Source organism: Athene cunicularia (assembly GCF_003259725.1).
Source record: "Athene cunicularia isolate RWA chromosome 2 unlocalized genomic scaffold, athCun1 chr2_part1, whole genome shotgun sequence".
Taxonomy (NCBI): Eukaryota; Metazoa; Chordata; class Aves; order Strigiformes; family Strigidae; genus Athene; species Athene cunicularia.
In genome coordinates this window covers 132,469,899-132,491,069 of record NW_020799095.1, presented here as the reverse complement: position 1 = coordinate 132,491,069, position 21,171 = coordinate 132,469,899, and the positions used below count along the sequence as shown (strand labels likewise).

The following is a 21,171-nucleotide window of genomic DNA, read 5'->3' as shown; positions in this document are numbered from 1 at the left end:
TGTGCTAAATATAGCTTTTTTATCTATTTAAAATTACCAAATAACGATAGTCAATCTTTTGGTGCTCAGATGCAATCAAAAGCTTTTATTTATAGAATGAAAAATAGTTTATTCAGATATTTCTGACTGTAATTATGTCAGTAACTTGAAGGCCCAAAATTCCTAAATAGTAAGTACTTTATTGTGGTCACAGAAATTCAGTGTTCTGACATTATCTTGTACAATAACACTAATTTTTAGTTAGATTTTTACAAAAACATTAAGATGCATGTAATGGTTTTTGTGCGCTTTGTTTCAAACCTACAAGGTCTGCAAACTGTCAGAGGACAAGTTTTGACATATAAAACATAGAGTAAAAGTAAAGTAGTTTTATAAATACAAACAACAATCCACATCTCACAAAACATAAAATGGATTTTATTTTAAGGCTTGGCTGATCAGTGAAAAGTTATTGGAGGAGTTTTTCATAATATTATAGTCAAGTTTGTGCCACTGCATTTATTCAGGGCTTCTATTATAAAAGAGTTCTAAAATGATAAAAAATAACTCCAGGCTGAAATCCATCTTATCAGATATAAGCCAAAGAACAAGTTATTTTTCCCCACATGAAATACTGGGTTAGACAATTTAAGGAGGGCTGAATGGTTCTAATAAAGTAGAAGTATTCTGATTTCAAAGTAGCTATCTCTCAGGTTGTAAATAAAGACCGTTTCATCCCCAGTTTTAGTTTATAAGGTTCAACTGAAATGCAAAACAACAAAACACAAAATTAAAAATTATTAATGTTCTTGTGTATTAGTTAGAATTACTATTTCAATCAAAAATAGCCTAAGCTGAAAACCAAATGTCAAGCCTAAATCAAACTATCCTAACTTTTGATAGTTTATTATTAAACAAAGGTAGATAGATAATACAGTAAGAATACATATTGACACAAATACAGACAGAGACAAGAGCTATACTGACTGTAGATGACATTTTTCAATATATCTGTGCTTACATAAAAGAGAGAGAAGATATTCCTACCCCACAATTGAAACTTACTGGACTCCAGCTGTGCATGTGTACTGTCAGGTATTCTGGGAATGTCCCTGAAATCAGGAAAATTAAAACAGGCTGATCCTTTATCTAACAAGCATATTCAAATTCCAGTTACACTGTAACACTTCTCAAGCCACCATGGAATGCCTCAGGAAAGGCGTATGATCTGCTGGCTGTCTTCAGCCATGGGGAATATTTATCTTTATCCAGTATAAATAATTTCAGTGGCAAATTAAAGCCTACAGAACAAGTCATTTGGTGGATGCAGGAGAGAGGCTGCACAGTCACAAATAAAATAATTCAGTAAATAAAAAAAGAACAATCTCAGTAGACTCAAACTGTGAGTAGTAGACTTTATGGTGATATTATACATTAATTTACTTTACTGACCCTCACTCAGACATACTAGACTGTCAGTAATGGCTATCCCAATGTGCCCTTTACTGTCCTTGAACCCCAAATTTGGACAATCTTACCTTTTCCATGACTAAATAAAATGAGCAATTTCATTTGGCAAAATTGCATACTTGCATATACATGAGATGTTCCAACACCTGTATTAAATTGCCTGTACAGCTATGTAATTTTAGAACACTCAGTCACAATGACTAAGTACCTCATTACGCCCACCCACCCCCCAAAGGAACATATTCTTCCTATGAGGGGCAAACATTACTGTATGCTAATAAAAGCTATCAATATGCTAATAAATTATTTCAGAGGTACATGAGTAAAACCAAGCAAGATGAAGAGATTCAGCTCTGAGTCACAGGCAGAACAGTATTTAAAACCATGATGTGTTTCAGTCCAAGGTTGCATTGCGTGTTGGTGCCCGGGTGCTGGCAGTGGGGGCTGCGGGGGGGCTCTGTGAGGAGAGGCCAGGGCTGCCCCGTGCCAGACACAGCCGGTTGCACAGCTTGGCAGAGGGGGAATGGGAGACCCAGGAACAAAGGAGTGAATTTGAGCCTAGGAAGAAGGGAGGTGAGGGGAAGGTGGTTTTTAGTTTTGTTTTTATTTCTCACTATCTTGTTCTCTTATTAATTCCTAATGAATTAATCTGCCCCAAGTCGAGTCTGTTTTACTCATAATGGTAATTGCTGAGTGATTTCCCCATCCTTATCTTGACCCATGAGCTCTTCTGTCTTATTTTCTCCCCCTGTCCTGCTGAGGAGAAAAAGGGAGAGAGTATCTTGGGTGGGCATTTGGTGGCCAGCCAAGGTCAACCCACCACAAAGGTATATGAAAAGGAGGGGGAGGTTAAAAATGCTTTCAGTGATATATACTGTCTCATAAAATAAAAATAATTTTTTTAAAAAGTTGTCTACTATGTACAAATAAAACTTATTTAGTTCCTTTTTGGTATAGGGTTTCCAAATATTTTTCCAGACTAAAAAGACAGCTTTAGTAAGCAGCTTGAGGAATCTTTCCAAGTGAATTGATGCACAGTACCAAATAATTCAAATGAATCGGAAGGCATGCAACTGCTGTGACTGCCCGCTGTAGAGAAGGAAAAATCACTATCTCTGTGGTTAGTAGGCAAAATCTGTCAGAAACTTCCCAGGGCTACTGAAGAAGTAAATATTTAAATTTGCATATTTGATATATGTGGAATTTATAAAGGGACCTAATACTCACCTATTACTTTAGTCAGAAATACACTCCTGAGCCTAACTTGTAATTTCAAAAAAGTATTTCTACCATATGAGTTTGAGAAGAAAACCTTCAAAACATCTATCATGGTGAACAGATTGAACATGAGTTTTCTGAAGATAGCTGAAACAATAAACTTGAAAGCTTTTGGACACTTTATGTTCCTAAAGCATAGAGATACCAGTATTTCACAGTAGTGTGAATGGTATTTCTTACAAGGAACTCTCACTGAGATACAGATGTAGGAGAAGCAGAAGTAGTTTTAGGCATCTCTTTACATTTTAAGATATGTTCCACTGCAAGCAGATTGTATAGAATAATTAATAAAACACAATGGATTGTTCTTTCCAAATTCAAAACAGTAATAACTATGAAAATAGCAAACATTTTAAAATAACTATTTCTGAGAAACAGAAAGCAGAAAATAGTTCTCATGTATAAGAGTCAGCCAGCTCATATAGAATAGCAACTTGGTCATTTTTAACAATTTTTTATTTTAAGATGGAAAAAGGGATAAATTGCGTTTCAAAATGGTATGAACACTTTTTAAAAGAAGCTTTCAGTTTTATCTTCCTTTACTAGCTTAGTTTGTTATCTTTAGTTTTCATAGCAGTCAGCCCCTAATAATATGAAGAACTAACAATTGTGTTTACTGGAATTTGGTTTTGTATTCAGAATATGAGGATGTGACAACATTCTCTTTCTCAGCTAGGTTAATTGCCAGTAACTGAAGATTTCTGACATGAGCTAGTGTGTTGCCATGAGACCGTCAAGACACTCTACAAGTAACAGGATATACCTCAATGCAAAAGTGAAATCCTTCAAGTGGGCATCAGTTATTCTAATTGAAATAATCACTTCTGACATCTGGTAAATATGATTTTTTAATTATTTTAAATACATTGAAACTTTATTCCCGAGATAAGAACTCAGACTATAGTGTTATGTTTCCTTGGGCAAGCAGAAGATGTTAGTTTCTATAATACATTTGATTATGACCTAAAATCTTCTAAACGGAGAAGATAATACGGTATTTCCAGTTCATCGTCTCAAATTTCATGAAAAGCATTTATAAAGTTATATTGTCAGGACCAAAACCCAAAGAGTTACATCTAACCAGAATCTAAATCCTTACCAACTTGCAGAAAGTATTCACCACTGAGACTTGTTATAAAACCATTCAGATTAGTAACTGGAGTTTTGGAGGTGAAAGCCCTGTTTTACATCTACTGCAAAAAGACACTAGGAATCAAGTACACAGAACATCTTTTTTAGCCCTGATCTGGCTCAGTTCTTCAGACTATGTGGCAAGCAGTTAACACTGAAGAGGGGGTCATCATCTTCTTCAAGGAATTATGGATGAGCTTCTCTAGTGACAGCAAGTGGAGCACATGGTAACATAACAGAAGACATGATAATAAGGTAAACAACAGACAGTAAATATAGAAGCACAATGAAGAGAATGAAGAAAGGAAAAAATTGAATATTTTCAATTGTGAGCAGTTGCTTGAAACTTTTGCTGTAAAATTCTGTTTGAAATTATGAAAGAATTTACACCTGTATGAAATTAATTTGAAAACACCTTTTCACAATATTCTTCTGGTAATGTAGTCTGTTCCTTAGCATTACAGTTATACCTACAACTCCCAAGTTATGCAAAGGTTTTAAAGGATAGGACAGCTGATACAACCTTTACCCTAAAGGGGTTGCGATTCAATATGTATGTAGCAGATGATAATCTCTTGTCTCACTGACAAGATAAAGCAGTTTTTCTTATCAAGTTTGTTTAAAATTGTCAAACCAAATTAAGTTCCTATACATTAAGTTCCTATTATAGCTGAACTGATAACAAATTACCCTCAGATTATATGGTTCTAGTTCTTTTCTAGTACTTAATTTTCAGTTGTTATGTTACCCATGCTTTTTTGGATGAAGGCATCTATACGTACAAATATAATTACATGCATTTTACACAAAATAAAGGGAAAAATATATTTCTTAATATATAATTACAGAATCATAAAATAGCCCAGGTTGGAAGGGATCTTGGAAGACCACCTGGTCCAAACCGCATGTGTAAAAGGGAGCCTAGATGGGATTACCTAGCACCCTGTCCAGTTGCATCACATACGTCATAATAAATTCTGTGGGAGAAAAGAGAAAATTCTTAACAACTGTAAGTATCTTCAAATTCAGTAATAAGCATCCCTCTCTTCACAGCCCAGGTGTTATCAGCTATGGGACTTCAAATGGAGAAGTAAAGAAAGGATGGATGTGACTGTAGGCTATAAGAACTTGGAAGAAAAAGAACGGATGAAGAAGGGGAAGTATTCACAGTCTAATATAACAAAGCAACTATTGCTATGCAATAAAAATTTAAGTTTAGACATTAAGAAATAGGTCTGAAAGTTAAGAAAGCTGGGCAATGTAAAGCACCAATGAAAAAGTCTCACATGCTTCTAGCTATTCCTTCAGATATATTCTGTATTAGATAACAAACAGTAACTTCATAGATGAAGATGATGAGAATGTGGATTCAAGACTCTCCAAAGCATATTGATTATGTCATTAGCATAGTGTATTTTGTGCAGATTTCAGGCTCTCAATAGAGTTCATCATCAGTTCATAGACCGAATATGAATATATAATATTATATCTATTATATAAAAATGTCAATGGAAAAATAAAAATCAAGAGACAAGAATTGCAACTATAAAGAGTATAACTACAGTTTCAGAGCCAATTTAGGCTGGATCACCAACTAAACAAGCACAGAAGGGAAACTATTTTTTACCATATTAGCTGTTTTTACTTACTGGTGTGACCTATCATTCTAGCTATGCTTTCGATTTACAGAATTCTGCATTCAGTTTTACTGTTTATAATGTTTATGAATCTGTTTGATATGCTCTGCCCTAAAAGCAAAATTTAGCAACATTTTTATCATATTTAATACAAAAAAATTACAAAATTTCTTACCCTATTGGTCTTGAAACAACAAGCTCCACTTGTGGCTCAGGTTTGGATTCTAAAATGATGTTATACACCTCCTCAAAGGTAGCTCCTTGTAGTAGCCTTCCATTCCATTCTAATACTTCATCACCTGTAATTTCAGCAACAGCATTATGCTTAGGAAGTTTGCTGTGGACTGTACTTACAATGACAATTTAAGCCATTCTACTGTCAGCTTACTGGATTGTGAAACCTGTGTTTGAGAACAAGTCTGAAGTCCTAAATATAAGGAAATCCTGAGTATTAAAGGTTTTCTACAGCTCAACTTCAAATATGTAAAGTTCAGTGAAACAATAATATCACCGTCAGGACCCCTATTGAATTACACATAGCTCTTACTTGCTTTGGCAGCTGTGGCTTACAGGAATCCCAACATGCTCTTCAGAAAATGCAGGTCTTCAAAACAGCATATCTCGTCAACTTACTATTTTGAAGATCCATTTACCTCTAAAAGTTTAGTATTTAAGGTTCAGATTGTTCTTATGTTAATGGTTAATATCTCTTGCACATTCTCCAATCTAGTAATCCATGGTTTGCACATTGGGATAGAAGCAGTTTCTTAGCTGAGCAGGTTCTGTTCACATGTTTGTAATAGCCTGTTTGCTCCAAATAAAATATACACCACAAAATGACTGGGCAGAACATCAGTGGAATATTGAGTGTTAAAATATGATTTTAAACAACATGAGAATTTACATGTTTCACAAAAGCAGTAACGTCAATCTAGTAACTGAATGTCAGGTTGAATTCTGCAGTAGTTCATCACACCTATTGAACATAATTTCACACCTAATTAAACTCGCTCGCTTGTTATCACCTTCAGAAAAGGAACTCAGCAGTATACATCTATAGTAGATACATACCTGGTCTAAGATGCCCCACTGTATCAGCTAAGCTTCCTTTTTTAACTTTGGTGATAAATGCGCAGAGTCGACCTGATTCAGTCATCTTTCCTCCTACTACCTGTTTCAAAGAGGAAGTATTTTCATAGAATGAAAGTTACTTTAAATTACTTAAATGTTCTGGAAACAGAAAGAATTATTCAATTATTTCCCTGGTTTTGAGGTAGCCCAAGTAAGACAGATACAGATGAAAAAAACACCACAGAATTTTGGCTATGACAGGTTATGTTTGTACTTATTCTGGCTATTTTTGTAATTTAAATACAATGCAAATACAGAATGCTAAAGCTTTTAAACTTTAGCAAATAAATGTACAGTATTTCACTGTATTATAAGTTACCACCCAAAAAAAAAGTAAGGTATTGGTCATTAGACTGCTCACTTCAATACTTTTTAAATGAAAGCAAATATATTAATGTAACAGAACTCATGATGTTCACACTAAGCACCAAATATCTTCTTAGTAATCAAATTCACCTTGGCTGGGCAAGTCATATGAAAATACTCATCATACTGAAGACTTCTCTACAGGAAAATTCAACAGGTTTGACGTTCATTTTCTTGGAATCAGGAGATTCACATATCAGAATCAGTTATAACTATTTAATCTTCAAATTCTTAAGATTTCTTAACAGTCTTCATATTGGGATTTAAAATTTGTAATACTAAATCCAGTCTAGGTTACTTTCAGTAATGTAAATATTTGAAAATTCGGGTCAGGAATAACTGCTCAAAATCAATCTTTGCAGATGTCTATTGAGATTGAAAAACAGTAACTCCTGAATCTAAACTATTCATGAATCTCAGTGTTCATCTTTATAAGATTTTAGATTTTTCAGCATAAAAGTTTAAACAAAAGGTACTTCATAGTGGCACTGTTAGTCTCTCTTGCATTTTTTGACAATAATACACAAAGTGATGTTCTACTGACTTCTCCACTGACTTCAAAATAAAATAATTTGTCAATTAAATAAAAAATTCAAAAATTTCCAAAGCATTTTAGGATATAAGTAACCACACCGATTTGATCCCTATTTACAACGTATGACTATATCTAATCTGCATACCCAAAGTGAAATCAGTGTCATGCTAAATAGTGAACAAAGAATTAATCAAACTTCAGAATCATTTATTAAAACAAGGACATTGAATTAAAATAAAGACATGCTTGCTTCTTTTACTGTGCATAATTCATTCTCATTCTTGTAGTAGTATTGCTAGAACTGCAAATAATATCACACAAAAATGAGATCAAGGTGTGAGCTAGATTAGCTTCATAATGTTTTCAAATAGTACTGCATGTGAAAGAGATGTAAACATTACTTTGTGATAATATACAATAAATGTAAAATAATTTTCTGTATTGTGTATTTAAAATGTAGCAAATAAAACAATCAGAAGGGGAAAAAAATCCAGAAAAAGGCAGTTCCATTGGCAGACTGCTCTGGACTGAAATGTCATTAACTTCCAGATGCACCCCAGATGTTGAAAATAGATAATTTATTTTTCATATTTTTCCCCTCTTTTGGGGAACAGAAGTTCTACCATGGTGCAATGCTCAATACCGAAGAAAACAGACAAGGCTTGGCTTGCCCAGCAAGGATGCAATTAGTATCTTGCAGAGCAGACATTCACAGCAAAGTTGTGAAAACATGTCTAGTCTTTCAGAAAAATACCATTTTTTGAGCCTGTCAGGGACCCTATAAAATTACTCCTGGTAGCTGAATATAAAATGTGTCTATATTGTAATTTTGAGAATAAGACATTATAGATATTGGTATGCATACACTATATAATATGAGAATACTTTCATTATAAAGATAGCTAGTTTCACTGAGAGTGTTGTTAGTTCAGAATTATTCATTACCAACCTTCAATCCAAGCATTGCTCCCGAGTCTCTAGGCACGCTTCCATCTTTTAGTCGTTTATTTAGCAAAATCCGACCGATGAGGCGGTCTCCATCTTTGGATGGTTGCCAAGTTACAGGATGCTATCATATGGTGTTAATGGAAAATACAGTGAATAGGATTTTAAAGAAAAATATCTCAGTAATACTTTTAATATCCTGATAAATTTTTTAAATGCCATAAAAGTATTATGATTACACTAATATTTAATGTTATAGAATGACAGAAAAATATGGTAAAAAATATTTATTTGGATATATAGTCCATCACAATGTATGTCTAATATTTAATAACATGATCTATTTTACTAAATGCATTTTGTAAATATATAGAATGAACTTTGTGTCTTGATTAGACAGATATAGACAACTCCACATAGTTACCGACACACAATGACAATCACACCTGAGTACTGACAAAAACAACTGTAGCAGTCAGGTCTATTGTAAGAGTAATACTGAAAAAGAAATTTAACGACACAGAAATTTGATGTGACATTTCTTCTTTTTCCACTATTCCAAACCTGTTGGTTTTCTCTAAGACTGACATACATTTTCCAGGTTATACTTTCTCTCAGTAGTAGTCGTAAATTAAAAATTACAGAATATATTAAAAGGTATATTCATTACTCCATTTAAATTTATTGTTTCTTTCTTGGAATAATTACTTCACATATGAAGCATAGTTACAGTGAATATTATTATTCCATAGTTATATATGGACATAGTTGTATACTGGCATAATTAATAAAATTTTAACATTTTATTTTGTGTAATCATAGCACTTTTATCAGAAAAATACTATTACATGCTCTATTTCATGCATAATTAGCAGGCACAGACAAATCTGCTACCATTACAACTAATAACTCTAAAAAGATTTATCATAATCTCCACCAAACAGAAAGCAAAAATAAAAAATACCAAAGCAGATGGCACAGCCTTTAAGTCTGCACAATACTGCACAAAAATGGCATGGCAACAGAACAAAAGAACAACCATGACAGTGAAAGGGAAAAAAGAAAAACAACTTTTCTGTGCAGAGAGACGTAATTTTCTCCCTTTTTCACCTGGGGTTTAAACTATTAATTTAATTTCAGCCCCAGGAGTTTGAACATAGTAAATCAAATAAGCCAATCAGTAGAATCCTTATTGTTAATTACTTTATACTTGAAGGTGATACCATGACATGCTATTATGCAACCATAAGAATAACATTCCTTTACCCTCTCAATTTATTTTTTTTTTCTCAGGCTGCCAAACAGTAAAAGCTGCAAGCATGCAGAGACTTTTCATTTGTTTTTCTTTTCTGCACCTTAGGAAATGCTACATTATCTCTAAAAACACCCTATCTTTTATTTTACACACTATTTTAATGAGTGACAGAGAGCAAACAAAGACCAAATGAGCAGGTTAAAATGCAGGCTCCATAATCTCAGTACCTTCTCGCTATGGCTATGTTCCTCGTTTAGAGTTGTGCTACTACACGTATCTACCCCAGAGTCTTTTATCTGAGGCTCAGACCATTCCAAGTCCTCTTCCAAAGAGTGGCCACCAAAGCACACCATTTTCTTTTGCCTCTCGGATAAGGTGTTAGAATCCGACAAAACTGCCTGCTCCCTAGTTTTTCTTTTTCCCCTTTGACTGTCCCCTATAGGTGTGGGATAAAAAAAGGATACAAAAAAGAAAACATGCAAAGGTGTAAATAAAACAAAGGAAATGTGAAATGATAAAGGAAACTAAATGGTAAGGCTCCACATGTCTCACCAAAGACATTGGGGATGCCTCACTGCTATGCCAAGACGTATGGTCCAACCAGTTGTAATCCATGTCTCCTGCGAGAATCAGACAGACAAGATAGTGCAGTAAAGGAAAGGTGACAGAAAGGACAGACAAAGATACAGTAAAATTGTAAATTCTTCTGATTATCCTATCTGATTCATAACGTCTGCTAGCAGAACTTGCAAAGTGCTTCCAAGAAAAAGTTAAGGCTCCAACAACAGAGTACATGGGATATGAAATACTGTGAGGAAGGAGGTATGTTTGTGTGTGTCTATGTGTGCATAAAATCATGTATAGTGTAAAGCATCATTGCTTCAGAGTTTTTAACCGTTCCTGTAACATTACTTACAGTAAATTAAAAGACAAGGCAAATCGTGTTGTATTCCTAACAGAATTTTCAGACAAGAATATGGAATGAGTTTTTATCATAATCTAAACAAAGTTTTATTTTAAGGAATGTATTTCTTCGGTTTTCTAACACAAACTAGTATTCATTTCAATAAAATACTTAAATACACTATATTCAGCTGTACCGCAGATGATGTTTTAAGGAAGGTTAAACGATCTGTTAAATATGATAGATTGATAAGAAAAAAAATATAGAAAGAAGTTTTAGAATGAAAAGCATTATTCACTTTGCTTGAAATTCCAAGAGAAATGTCTACTGGTTAAATATCAGGAAGAATTCTAGTAATTACAGGTACCTTATAACTAGGAAAAAATGTGTAGGGTTTTGATGAAATAAATATATTTTAAGAATCAGAACTTAACCTGAATGGCAGACACATGGTAGGAAGGTAGGTTTAAAAAACAGCATTAAAGAAAAGGTCTAAATTATTACTGCTGTCCATAGAACTGGAGAATGATTCACTATTTTAATAAAACATTCTCTTTTATGTAGGTACTTTAAATTGTAAATTATGCCCACACATTTTGTATTATTACACTTCTCTTTTTTTTTTCTTCACCATTGTTACTACATGTTACATGAAAAATACTTTGTTACTACATGCTACATAGTATTTTGATACTCCTGTTTGCAGGAAAAAAATGTTGACTTTTCTGTCAAATTTCATGACCAAAAGAACACTAAACCAAAGTAGTTCTGCTCTTTTCAGTACATACCACAAACGATATTTTTCTGTTTCCATTACTTCAGATCCTGCTTTGACACTGCTCAACCCATTCCTCTGAAGCTACATCAATAAGTTGGTGAAATACAACTAATAGGTCTAATCACAGCCTTAACACTTGTCTAGAAAATTTTACAGAGAGGATGTGAAGATACAGCCCCATAAAACTAAGCCACAAAAAGCTAATACATCCTTTAGAGAACTAAAATACAGTCTTCCCAGACGGATGTTATGTACAATGAAAAATACGATCTTTTTTCACCTGTTTTCTCCTAATATATAGGGGAAAAAAAAAAAAAAAAAAAAGCCTCATTTTCATTTTAAAGAAGGAAATGTACAGAATACAAAGGTTTTATTTTCAAAAAGACACTTTGAACTTAGTCCCTTACTTTTTTGGAGAAAGACTGAAGTATATTATATATCCTTTGATTTCATAAATAAATGGTAAAGGGACCTCATAAAATTATATTGAAGCTTTAATTAATTCATATTTTCTAAGTATTAACTGCTTCTTGATTCTTAAAAGGAAGATAACATTTTAAAATGGGAAATTGTCACCAAAAATTGCTTTGTCATGACTGTTAGCATCTTGACTATAACAGATAAAGTGTGGGTATACGCCTATAGGGAAAAGAAATATTCTTCTGGAAGCTAATAACATTTTGCAAAAGGTACTTCTGCCATGGAATTTTCAGTGCTGTCTTACCTCTGCTTCCAAAGACATTGCTTCAGGGGAACTGACTGAAATCATTAGTGAGCTCATGAAGATCTAGCCTTTACTGCATAAATATACATTTAGAGATATCCAGAAGATAGCAAGAGTTCTAGTCTATTGCCTGTTTTACAAACCCTACCTGGTTTTAAAATATATCTAAAAAGCGATCTTAAGTGAGGAAAACTCATTACAGTAATGATGACTTCTCAGCTCTAATTGCACGAACTAAAGGCACATGAGTCCATACTCTTTTTTTTTTCCCAGCAATTTTCTGTGTCACCAATACAACTGCTGTACCCAAAACCAAGGGCTGACTAAAAGAGTTGTAATTTGGTTCCCTATAATTTGGTATCTAATTCCAGGTGCACTAATTCTAATTCCTAACTATTTCTGAGAAATGGTGTATTTTCATTGAAAGGACTAAATTTAAATGTAGCTATCTGCTATCAGGCGTTAAGAATCTACAACTGCAAATTACTGGCTGTATTTAAGGTTTTAAAATTCTCAGCAACCATTTCGATTATGATTTATAATCCAAAAGAAGCCACCGAAAAGGAATCCAGGAGTGCAGCTATTACATCCTTGTTGTTCTACAGTGAACACAGCACTTCACCTGTACTTTATGAAACCCATCATGGCTTTGCCAGCCGTCCTGTTCATGCCTTTTCCCATGTCAATTACAGAGTTTTGTATGAGTTGTCAAGAGCAAGGATTCCTATCAAACTGAATTTTCCCTTGTGTGTCTACAGAGAAAATAACTTCTTAAAAAAAGGAAAATAAGTTATTGAAAAGTTGAGGCCACTGAGACATACTGACCATAAATACATTTCCACCGCAAATGCATAAATACCTTGTCATCAAAACCTGGTCCAATCTTCACTTGCTACTTCCATGTCCACAATATGTGCATATAGACATAAACTCAAAGACAGATATTAAATTACCTTTATAGTAACTGTACTTTACAGTATAGATGTGCTGTACATATATAAGTTCATCCTATAGGTGTTTATATGAGCAAATGTTGAGCAGCGTTGGGCTCTGGCAGTCTGGCATATGCACACCCACATTCGAAACATACACACTGACTTTCAGTTAAAGAAATTATGGATCCTTTTTTTTTTTTTTTTTTTTAATAGAGCTATCCAAAATAGCAATCTACTTAGAGTAATGCATAAAATAATATGTGGTACCACATATTAAGTTATTGAGAGTGATAACTTAAAATTTTTAAAACTTCCCATTATTCAGTAAAAATAAAATGTGCTGGTTCTTTTCCTAGTAGAGAGCTTCTAGTTTCTCTCTTCTCTCAGAGGAAAAAAAAAAAAATCTCTTCACGTAAGATTTCTTACTTCCTGTTAGAAAAATTTTACAATTAACTCTCAGATAATCACATCTAGAGACCCCTAATTCTTCTACCTAAATTTTGGACTTTTATTGTACAGATCTGTACATCTGAATTAATCAGCCTGTGTTCCTTTTACAATTAGTGAAGGGAAACAGAACTCTTTAAGGGGAGTTTAGATGTGAACTTCCAGGTGAGATAAATCATACCTTCACCATAGCCAAAACGTCTTATTTCTCCTCCACTCTTTATAAAGGAGGTCTCAGTGACTCATTTGGATGGTCATCATCTTTTCATCAGGAGGATCCTACTACCCTAAATTAATATTTTGACAAACCCTCAACTGTTTACATATCCAAAAAAATACCAAAATCGCAGAAAGGACTCAGGACTCTTCAAGCTCTCATGGAAAGCAAGTCTATTGGACTGATTTTACACAATTAGAAATACCAAATATTTCTTTTAATATGTCATTTGAACAGGGTATCATATACTCTCCTTTTCACTCTTCACCTTAGCAGTGGTAATGTAGACTGAAAGGATCTCTGGACTAGTTTCTTTGTTCAGGTCTTTAAATATAGGTCCCAGACTTATCTGCTGGTATAACTGATTTCTCCTTAGTAGAAACGTTTCCAAGAATCCTCCCACCCATTATTTACTTTATGCTGCATCCACATACATTTGTCCAAGATCAGACACATTTAGCCCAGCATGTCTGAGGCATTAGCACATACAAATTACTAACATTTTAAATGATCCAGTTATTTTGAAGCAAGTTACTGTTTATCAAATGGGAAGCCCTGAACCTAAACCTGCATGGAGGAACACATGCAAAGTTAAGCCTGTTGCCTGATCAAAGCACTCCCACTTCTTGCTCTACTGTCTTCCCGTCTCCTTTTCAGTCAAGATGTTAGAAAGATGACTTTAATTTAGTTGTGTCTCACAGCAAATACCAATTACTCTAAAATTAAAATTATAAGAAAATAAGCAACAACTCCATCCATATACTGTTTTGTTCATATCTGTATTAATTTTTTCCATTAAAATATGTAGCTATATGTTTCCAAAAAGCTGTCATTGAAATTAGAAATTAAAAAGCTCTTCTAGATCACCTAGATTTTGCCCTTTACACTGCATTAAGTCATCTGAATGACAGGTCTAAATAATATAAAAGTTAATAAAATGCAATCAAATTATTATTAATAAATCATTTTAACTTATAAAAATATAACCAGGATGACTGTCTGGAAGCCCTGTAGCATATTACATTACTATGAGAGACGTGTATTGCTGAGTACATACACCCGCACTTTTTTGAGGTACAAATGAATGACTTGATACGATCACTGGACATAAATTTTTCAATGCAAGTTCTATAAATACTAAAATCTTGACCAGGTAAATGATTTTTGAAATATTGTAAAATTAAAAGTAATACATGTAAGACACATAGTTGTTTCCCTACAATAAAAATTGTTAAACCCTACACTTTCTGTAACAAAGACACTGTAGTTTTAATTCTGACTACCAGAGAATGCACTTGATGGTCCCTTAGATATTTCTCTTCCACAACAGCAGATCATTGTTGAGAATACGTGCATTTAGGGCGTGCAGTAGAAATGACTCGGCAAAAAAATCACCTCACTGATAAATTATATAAGCTATAATATCACAGCCATCTTTCATAGAAAAAGGAACAAATATATTACTATGCAAGATACAATCTTATGTAATTATAACAGCATTCAGATGCTTCATAAATTCAAGAGTGTGACTGGATATGAGAAAGGACATATGTGAGGTCCGCTCTTATTAAGGTCAGTGAGCTCTATGTGTATATGGAAAGCTTGCATGGACAAATCAGATTGGGAGAAAAACCACATCAGCCTTTCTGTATAAATGGTGGTAAGCTGAAACCTTTGTAAACTTACTGACACTATGTTTTGCTCATTTATTTAGCCAAAACCCAATACACAGAGGAAAAGATTTTCTTCTTCACCCAGCAGCCCACAGCAATGGGAACTTCCTGTAGCAGTGGGAACCTTGAATGACAATGTGTATTTAAAAGAATTTCAGTTTCCATTCCCCTTATAATTTAATGTTTGATTATGTATTTTTTTGCTTCTTAGAACAGCTTTCCCATCCACAAATAGAATAATCAAATATCTTTTAAAAGGCATCAATTAATTTGAATCTAACATACACAGTATGTGTCTGTTCTTTCTTGAACGTTGTCTAAGTTCACGGTCAAGTTCAAAACCATTTACCTTCCAAACAGTTTAGACATAAGACGCTCAATTTAATTAGCTGTTCTACACATACAGAGTCATTTGGGATGTTCTAAGGTGCCCAAACATTCACATAGGCTATATAGATGACCCACACCCTTTCTGCCTAAACCAGGACCTGTATAAACTGGAATGTTCTTCCCTTGGTTAATTAAAAAGATCATCTTGCTTTGAATCAAGTAAAACAAAAACATCTCTTCCAATCTCACTGCCAAAAAGGACAGGTCATACAACTTAAAAGTTCTCAAGGTGTGGAGTCTATCTGACTACATACTGCACACTGAATACATACTACATCCCAACTACATGAGCCAATGATTGTTCAGATCTGCCATTACTCAAAACTACAAATTATTTTGCCTTTCAATTGAGTATTTTCCCCCTCCACACTGATTTTCAGCATAAGGCTGTAGTGAGCAGAGCACATCCCATGTCACTTGATTGTCCTCTTAACTGCAAGCCCTACACCAGGAGGGCTCTGGAGAGAAGTGAAAAGTGGACTACAGCTATTGAAGAACTTTCATCTAAGTAGGTCACTTTCTGTGTTTGCAATACTATCCATCTTGACTGCTGCATAGTGAGTGACTCCAAAGAGGAGCTACACAGCCAGAATTGACTGGAGGTGATTATATGAGTGCTTAAACAATTGCTTTGTCAGCTCTAGACACCTCAGGGACATGCTAGCATTTGGTGCAACAAAGTTGCCTGGGACATGTAAAGCACAGAAATATTTTTCAAGAGTCACTAATGCAGTTTGAGCACAAAAGGAAGCTTCTCCTTGTAGGTCTTACAGCACGCTTTGAAACTTCCTACAATGCATTTCAATACTTCTTGTTTGGAGGTAATTATTCTTCTGGATTTGCCAGCTTTCAACATGGAACAGCCTAGGAAAATGTCTGAAGGACTTGGTCCTACCAAAACAAAAGAAAGAAGCTGTTCTTTACATGAAGTACAGTCTTGACTTTTAATATGTGAAATACAGAGAAATGCAGTAATTGGGAGAAAAATGTATCAATCTTCATTAGTGATAAGGAAACTGAGGACCAAAGTCTGATGTTTGCACTTAGCCCTGACTATGTAAAACAGTGGCACCTATGCTAAAAGCTGTACTCAAAGGCCTCAAGAGCCTTACTGCTAGGAGATCTTTTGTCAGATCTAGAAAGCAGGTCTTGACTCACCTGTGAGATTCAGTGCTGCCGTTCTTAACATGAATCAAAGATTAAGTAGTGTAACAACACTTCTGCACAGGAACTTGACAGTCACAAGCACTAAGAAAATCACTATGCGCAAGTCAGCAAACACTTCTCATTTGGAGCTTAGAATACTAGCAGATGTTGTAATAAGTAGGAAAGTGTCTCTCCCCTGAAAAGTAGAGACACACAGAATTCATCAAAGGTAGTTTTAGATTTCTAAAGCAGTTAGTCTTAGCTCCATTCATCTGACTTATTTTATATATCCACAGTGTCTGTTTTTCTTCAATGACTGTAAAAGTCACGATGATTATCTTGGGTGTAGAAGCCTAGTTTGTGGATGTCTACATTTAATCAGATGGAATCTCAGCTTTGATATATGGATCTGCAGATTTATAGGACCACTTCATGGGATGAAGAGTCTAGGAGTGATTTTGTGTGACCTTGCATAATTGCCATGGTTAATGATGAACATACAAAACCACTTGAAGTTCTTATGGCCAAGAAAGAAGAACATAAAAGAGAGGCTACACAGCTGGAAGACGATTGTGAACAGCAGAGTGCTGCATTGCACAAGGCAGGTGAGAGAACAAACTGAGGGAGGGATGAGCACATAACAACAGTGCATACCCATGCGGCAAGAATGATGACATGGAGAGCATGTAGGTACTGGCTAGAGATACCACCACCAAAGAAACTTCTCTGGTCTGCATGGGTCAGTCATTAAGAACTTTAAAATATCTTGATTTATTTCAGGTTTATTTTTTTAAGTGATACTTTTTAGGGGAAGGTGTTATTCAAATTGAAGACCCTGGTTTACCCTCAAACATGCAGCCCTGTTTTCAACTACTACTAGTACTGCTCAACAGAAAGGGTATTACTCTTAACAGAAAGGATTATCTAATGTAAAGGCTGAAAGAGCTTCAGCATGACTATTTTATTCTGGCTCTTCTGAAACTGAGATTTAGCGTCACTGTTGATAGAATATTTACTGGAAGTATTTTCTTATGTTTTGCTGGAAGGATTTAAATTACAGCAAAGACTTTCTTCAAAATTACATTTTGTAAAACAAAATTAGGCTTAGTCTATTAATCAAATATATTTTGTTAAATGTCTTTCCTTGGAATAAATTGAAAGGAAACATATCAATATGGCAAATACATTTGTACGATAAATTGTCTACTCACTGTAGAAAGCTACTGTATATTAAAATCAGTTGGCTGGAGCTAAAAAAATAAAAGAAAACCACCATAATTTCTTAATGGAAGTCCACACTTATCAGACTCCCACTGAAAGAGATGCTTCCAGTCACAGCACAGTGCACGTACTAGAAGACCTCATACACTGAGAGCCATGCCTCTCATGATGCCTGGAGTGTGACCCCATATGTCACAACATGGCCTCTATCTTGTGGTCTGGTACACAAACTCACACTCTGGGCCACCAAGAAAATGGACCGGTACTGTTAAGTCATTGGAAGCAGCCAGACATCTTATACTGGGGACCCAGTCCACCACTGCCAGTCGATATCTTATTAATATTCATATAATATTTAAGTTTCTCAGATTTGCACATTTGTTGCATGTTCCCTGCTGCTCTATTTCTAATAAGATCAGGGAAAACTGGAACTAATCAAGCATAATATCCTATCGATTCTTCTCTTGTGTGATTGTCTTTAAGACTTTGTCTTAGAAAGATGCTTACACCAAATTACACTTTTGACCCTCCTGACATTTTCACTTTTCTACTTCCTTCTGATCTCTCTGTAGGAAGTTTTGAGCCTATGCCTGGAAAAGGAAATTTCTTCAGCAGAATACAAAGGAAAAGATGCTTTGGAAAGCTTAGATAAGATGGTATTTCTGGATCATGCCCAGTCATAAGCAATCAAAAGTATTTTAATACTTTTTTATTATTATTCTAAATAGCCTACATTTTCATTCCCTTCTTACAGGATATGCCTTTTTCTTTTTTCTTCCCTATTCACATCCGCAAAGAACACACATATGTTCACGGGCTGACCTCACCTCACGCATAGCTTATCTGTCATTACCATTCATCCCTCCACCCTAGAGTTCCAGCTGACAGCTTCATCACAAGTTCTTTACCATCTCAGCCTTGGAACCAATATCAGCAATACCAGCTTGTCTATACCTAAATGAGGGACCCAATTACAGAGGAAACAAGCACCATTAGTAATGCAGGGGAGAATAAAACCTATTAACACCATTAAAGAATCCCGTATCTGGCCCTTGTTTCAGCAGCTCAGTCTTCTGAAACACTGTGATAATGTTCCCATCAACTAAAAGTAGGTAGCCTAGTTAGGTGTCGTGAATGAGCCTACCTCTCTTCACAGACTAGTCTACTAAAAATTAACAAGCTCTTGGATATAATGCACACAGGACTTAACTGGCGTCTGGAAGGTGAGACAAAAACCCTATGTTTCCCAAGTTACTGGCTCAGAAAAATGGAAAACCTTGGAAAACAATTGCTTAGGGAAGCACAGTTCTGTCATACAAACACAGAAAATATGATGGTTCTGTGACACATTGAAGCTGCAGCACAACTAGGAACGGATCTGCACATGCACAACGAATTGCTTCCTCAGACTTCGAAAATAGTCCAGGCAGATTCAACTGTCTTACTGCCAACAGCAAGACAACAGTAAAACCTGACAAGCCAGTTGGAAATGAGCCTTATAGCACCCTGGAAGAGATCTCAGTTCATAATTGGAGCACTATGAAAATTTGTGAGAAACAGCTACAATGTTTAAGAAAGAGGTTTGGGTCTTGTATGCTTGTGATACCTATTTCCGTTAGATTTTTCTTCTCATTACCATTTTATTTACACTCACTGAAAGAGGCTTGGTTAAACTGAAGAAATAAGTAGCTTCAGGAAAACCCTATTTAGCATTAGTAGACATATTTACTCATCCAGTTCACTTTGTGCTGGCTTACACATATTCAGCGTTCCACAGATAAACACTCTTTTTACATCCTGAAGTTGTGACTGGCAAAATGACTGTCAGAGTAGCTCCAACAAGGCTGCCTGGCATCTGGAAGTCTCAGGGGCATAGGATTTACTGCACATGCACTGAATCCTAAATGTGAATATATTTCTATTTGGACATTTTGGACAGACATATGAGCTCTCTATCTTTGAGAGGCAGCACTTAACAAGGTGCATTTTAACTTTTTTAGAAATGGGCATCTGCTGACATGGAGTCTATACCAATGTTTTCTTCAAATAATACATTTAAGGCTACCAGAACAGCTGAAGCCAATGCAAATAATAAAAATCTATAATACTAAGTAAGCTTTGCATTTACAAGGTGGAGACAACAGGAGACCATGAAAGACAGCAAGGGAATGGATTCTTTATGAGATCTGATGTCAAATTCACAAACAAGAACATAAACTTAGCATGTCACATGTACTCATGACAGAGCTGTATGAATTTCATCAAGAGAACAATCAACCATAAGTAACAGTGAAATAGTGAACAAGTCAGGAAGGAAAGGAAAATCATCTTAGCTTAGTTTTAAAGAAACACAAATATATTACTTCTCAATAGCTTTCAGTATTTTTATCCTCGAAGTCACATGGAAATAATCCTAATGAAAGGAGACACTACTAACATAGAGATGCCTCCTATCATAGGCACATCATTATCTAGAATCAATATCCATCATCAGCCCAACAGCCACCCATATATTATGATTGAGGATCAGTCAGTTGTTTCATTGATCACATCTTTGTCCTTTCTCTCTACTACTTCCAGTCAGGATGACTGACATCTTGCTACCAAAAAGTGATATTAAGAAATACTCTTGCGATTTTAAGTATGAGACAGTCAATACACAAATAATGTATCTGTGAATAATAATAATAATTATTATAATTATTATTAAATAGAAATATTTAAAATGTTGAAGTGAAACAATTTGATAAAAGAATCAAACCAATATCTATATTCCAGTTCACCACTGGCTTTTTCTGATCAGTTATTTGGTTTTGTTTGGGAGGAAAAAACATCCTCCCTTGGACATAGCTATTGCCCTACAAGGAGAGCTGGTGGGAAGGGGTAAAATAAAAAAGGTCCAGTCCACATTTTTGAGCATGGTATTCCCAATGATGTATTACAAGCTCTCAGTAGGCACAGAAAAGGACTCTAAATTCACTCTAAATGTCTTGATCACTGATAAGAAAC

At 34.9% G+C, this 21,171-nt stretch overlaps 1 protein-coding gene across 1 annotated transcript in view; it reads right to left on the bottom strand.

Annotated features, from left to right (window-relative positions):
• RIMS2 (regulating synaptic membrane exocytosis 2) overlaps positions 1-21,171 on the bottom strand; it is a 408,362-nt gene that overhangs the window by 211,674 nt on the left and 175,517 nt on the right. Inside the window, exons 5-9 of the mRNA XM_026842040.1 lie at positions 9,955-10,163; positions 8,477-8,596; positions 6,567-6,666; positions 5,671-5,794; positions 1,045-1,091 (exon numbers count right to left, since the gene is read on the bottom strand). Of these exons, the coding sequence (XP_026697841.1) occupies positions 1,045-1,091; positions 5,671-5,794; positions 6,567-6,666; positions 8,477-8,596; positions 9,955-10,163 (600 nt within the window). The remainder of the gene's footprint in view (positions 1-1,044; positions 1,092-5,670; positions 5,795-6,566; positions 6,667-8,476; positions 8,597-9,954; positions 10,164-21,171) is intronic.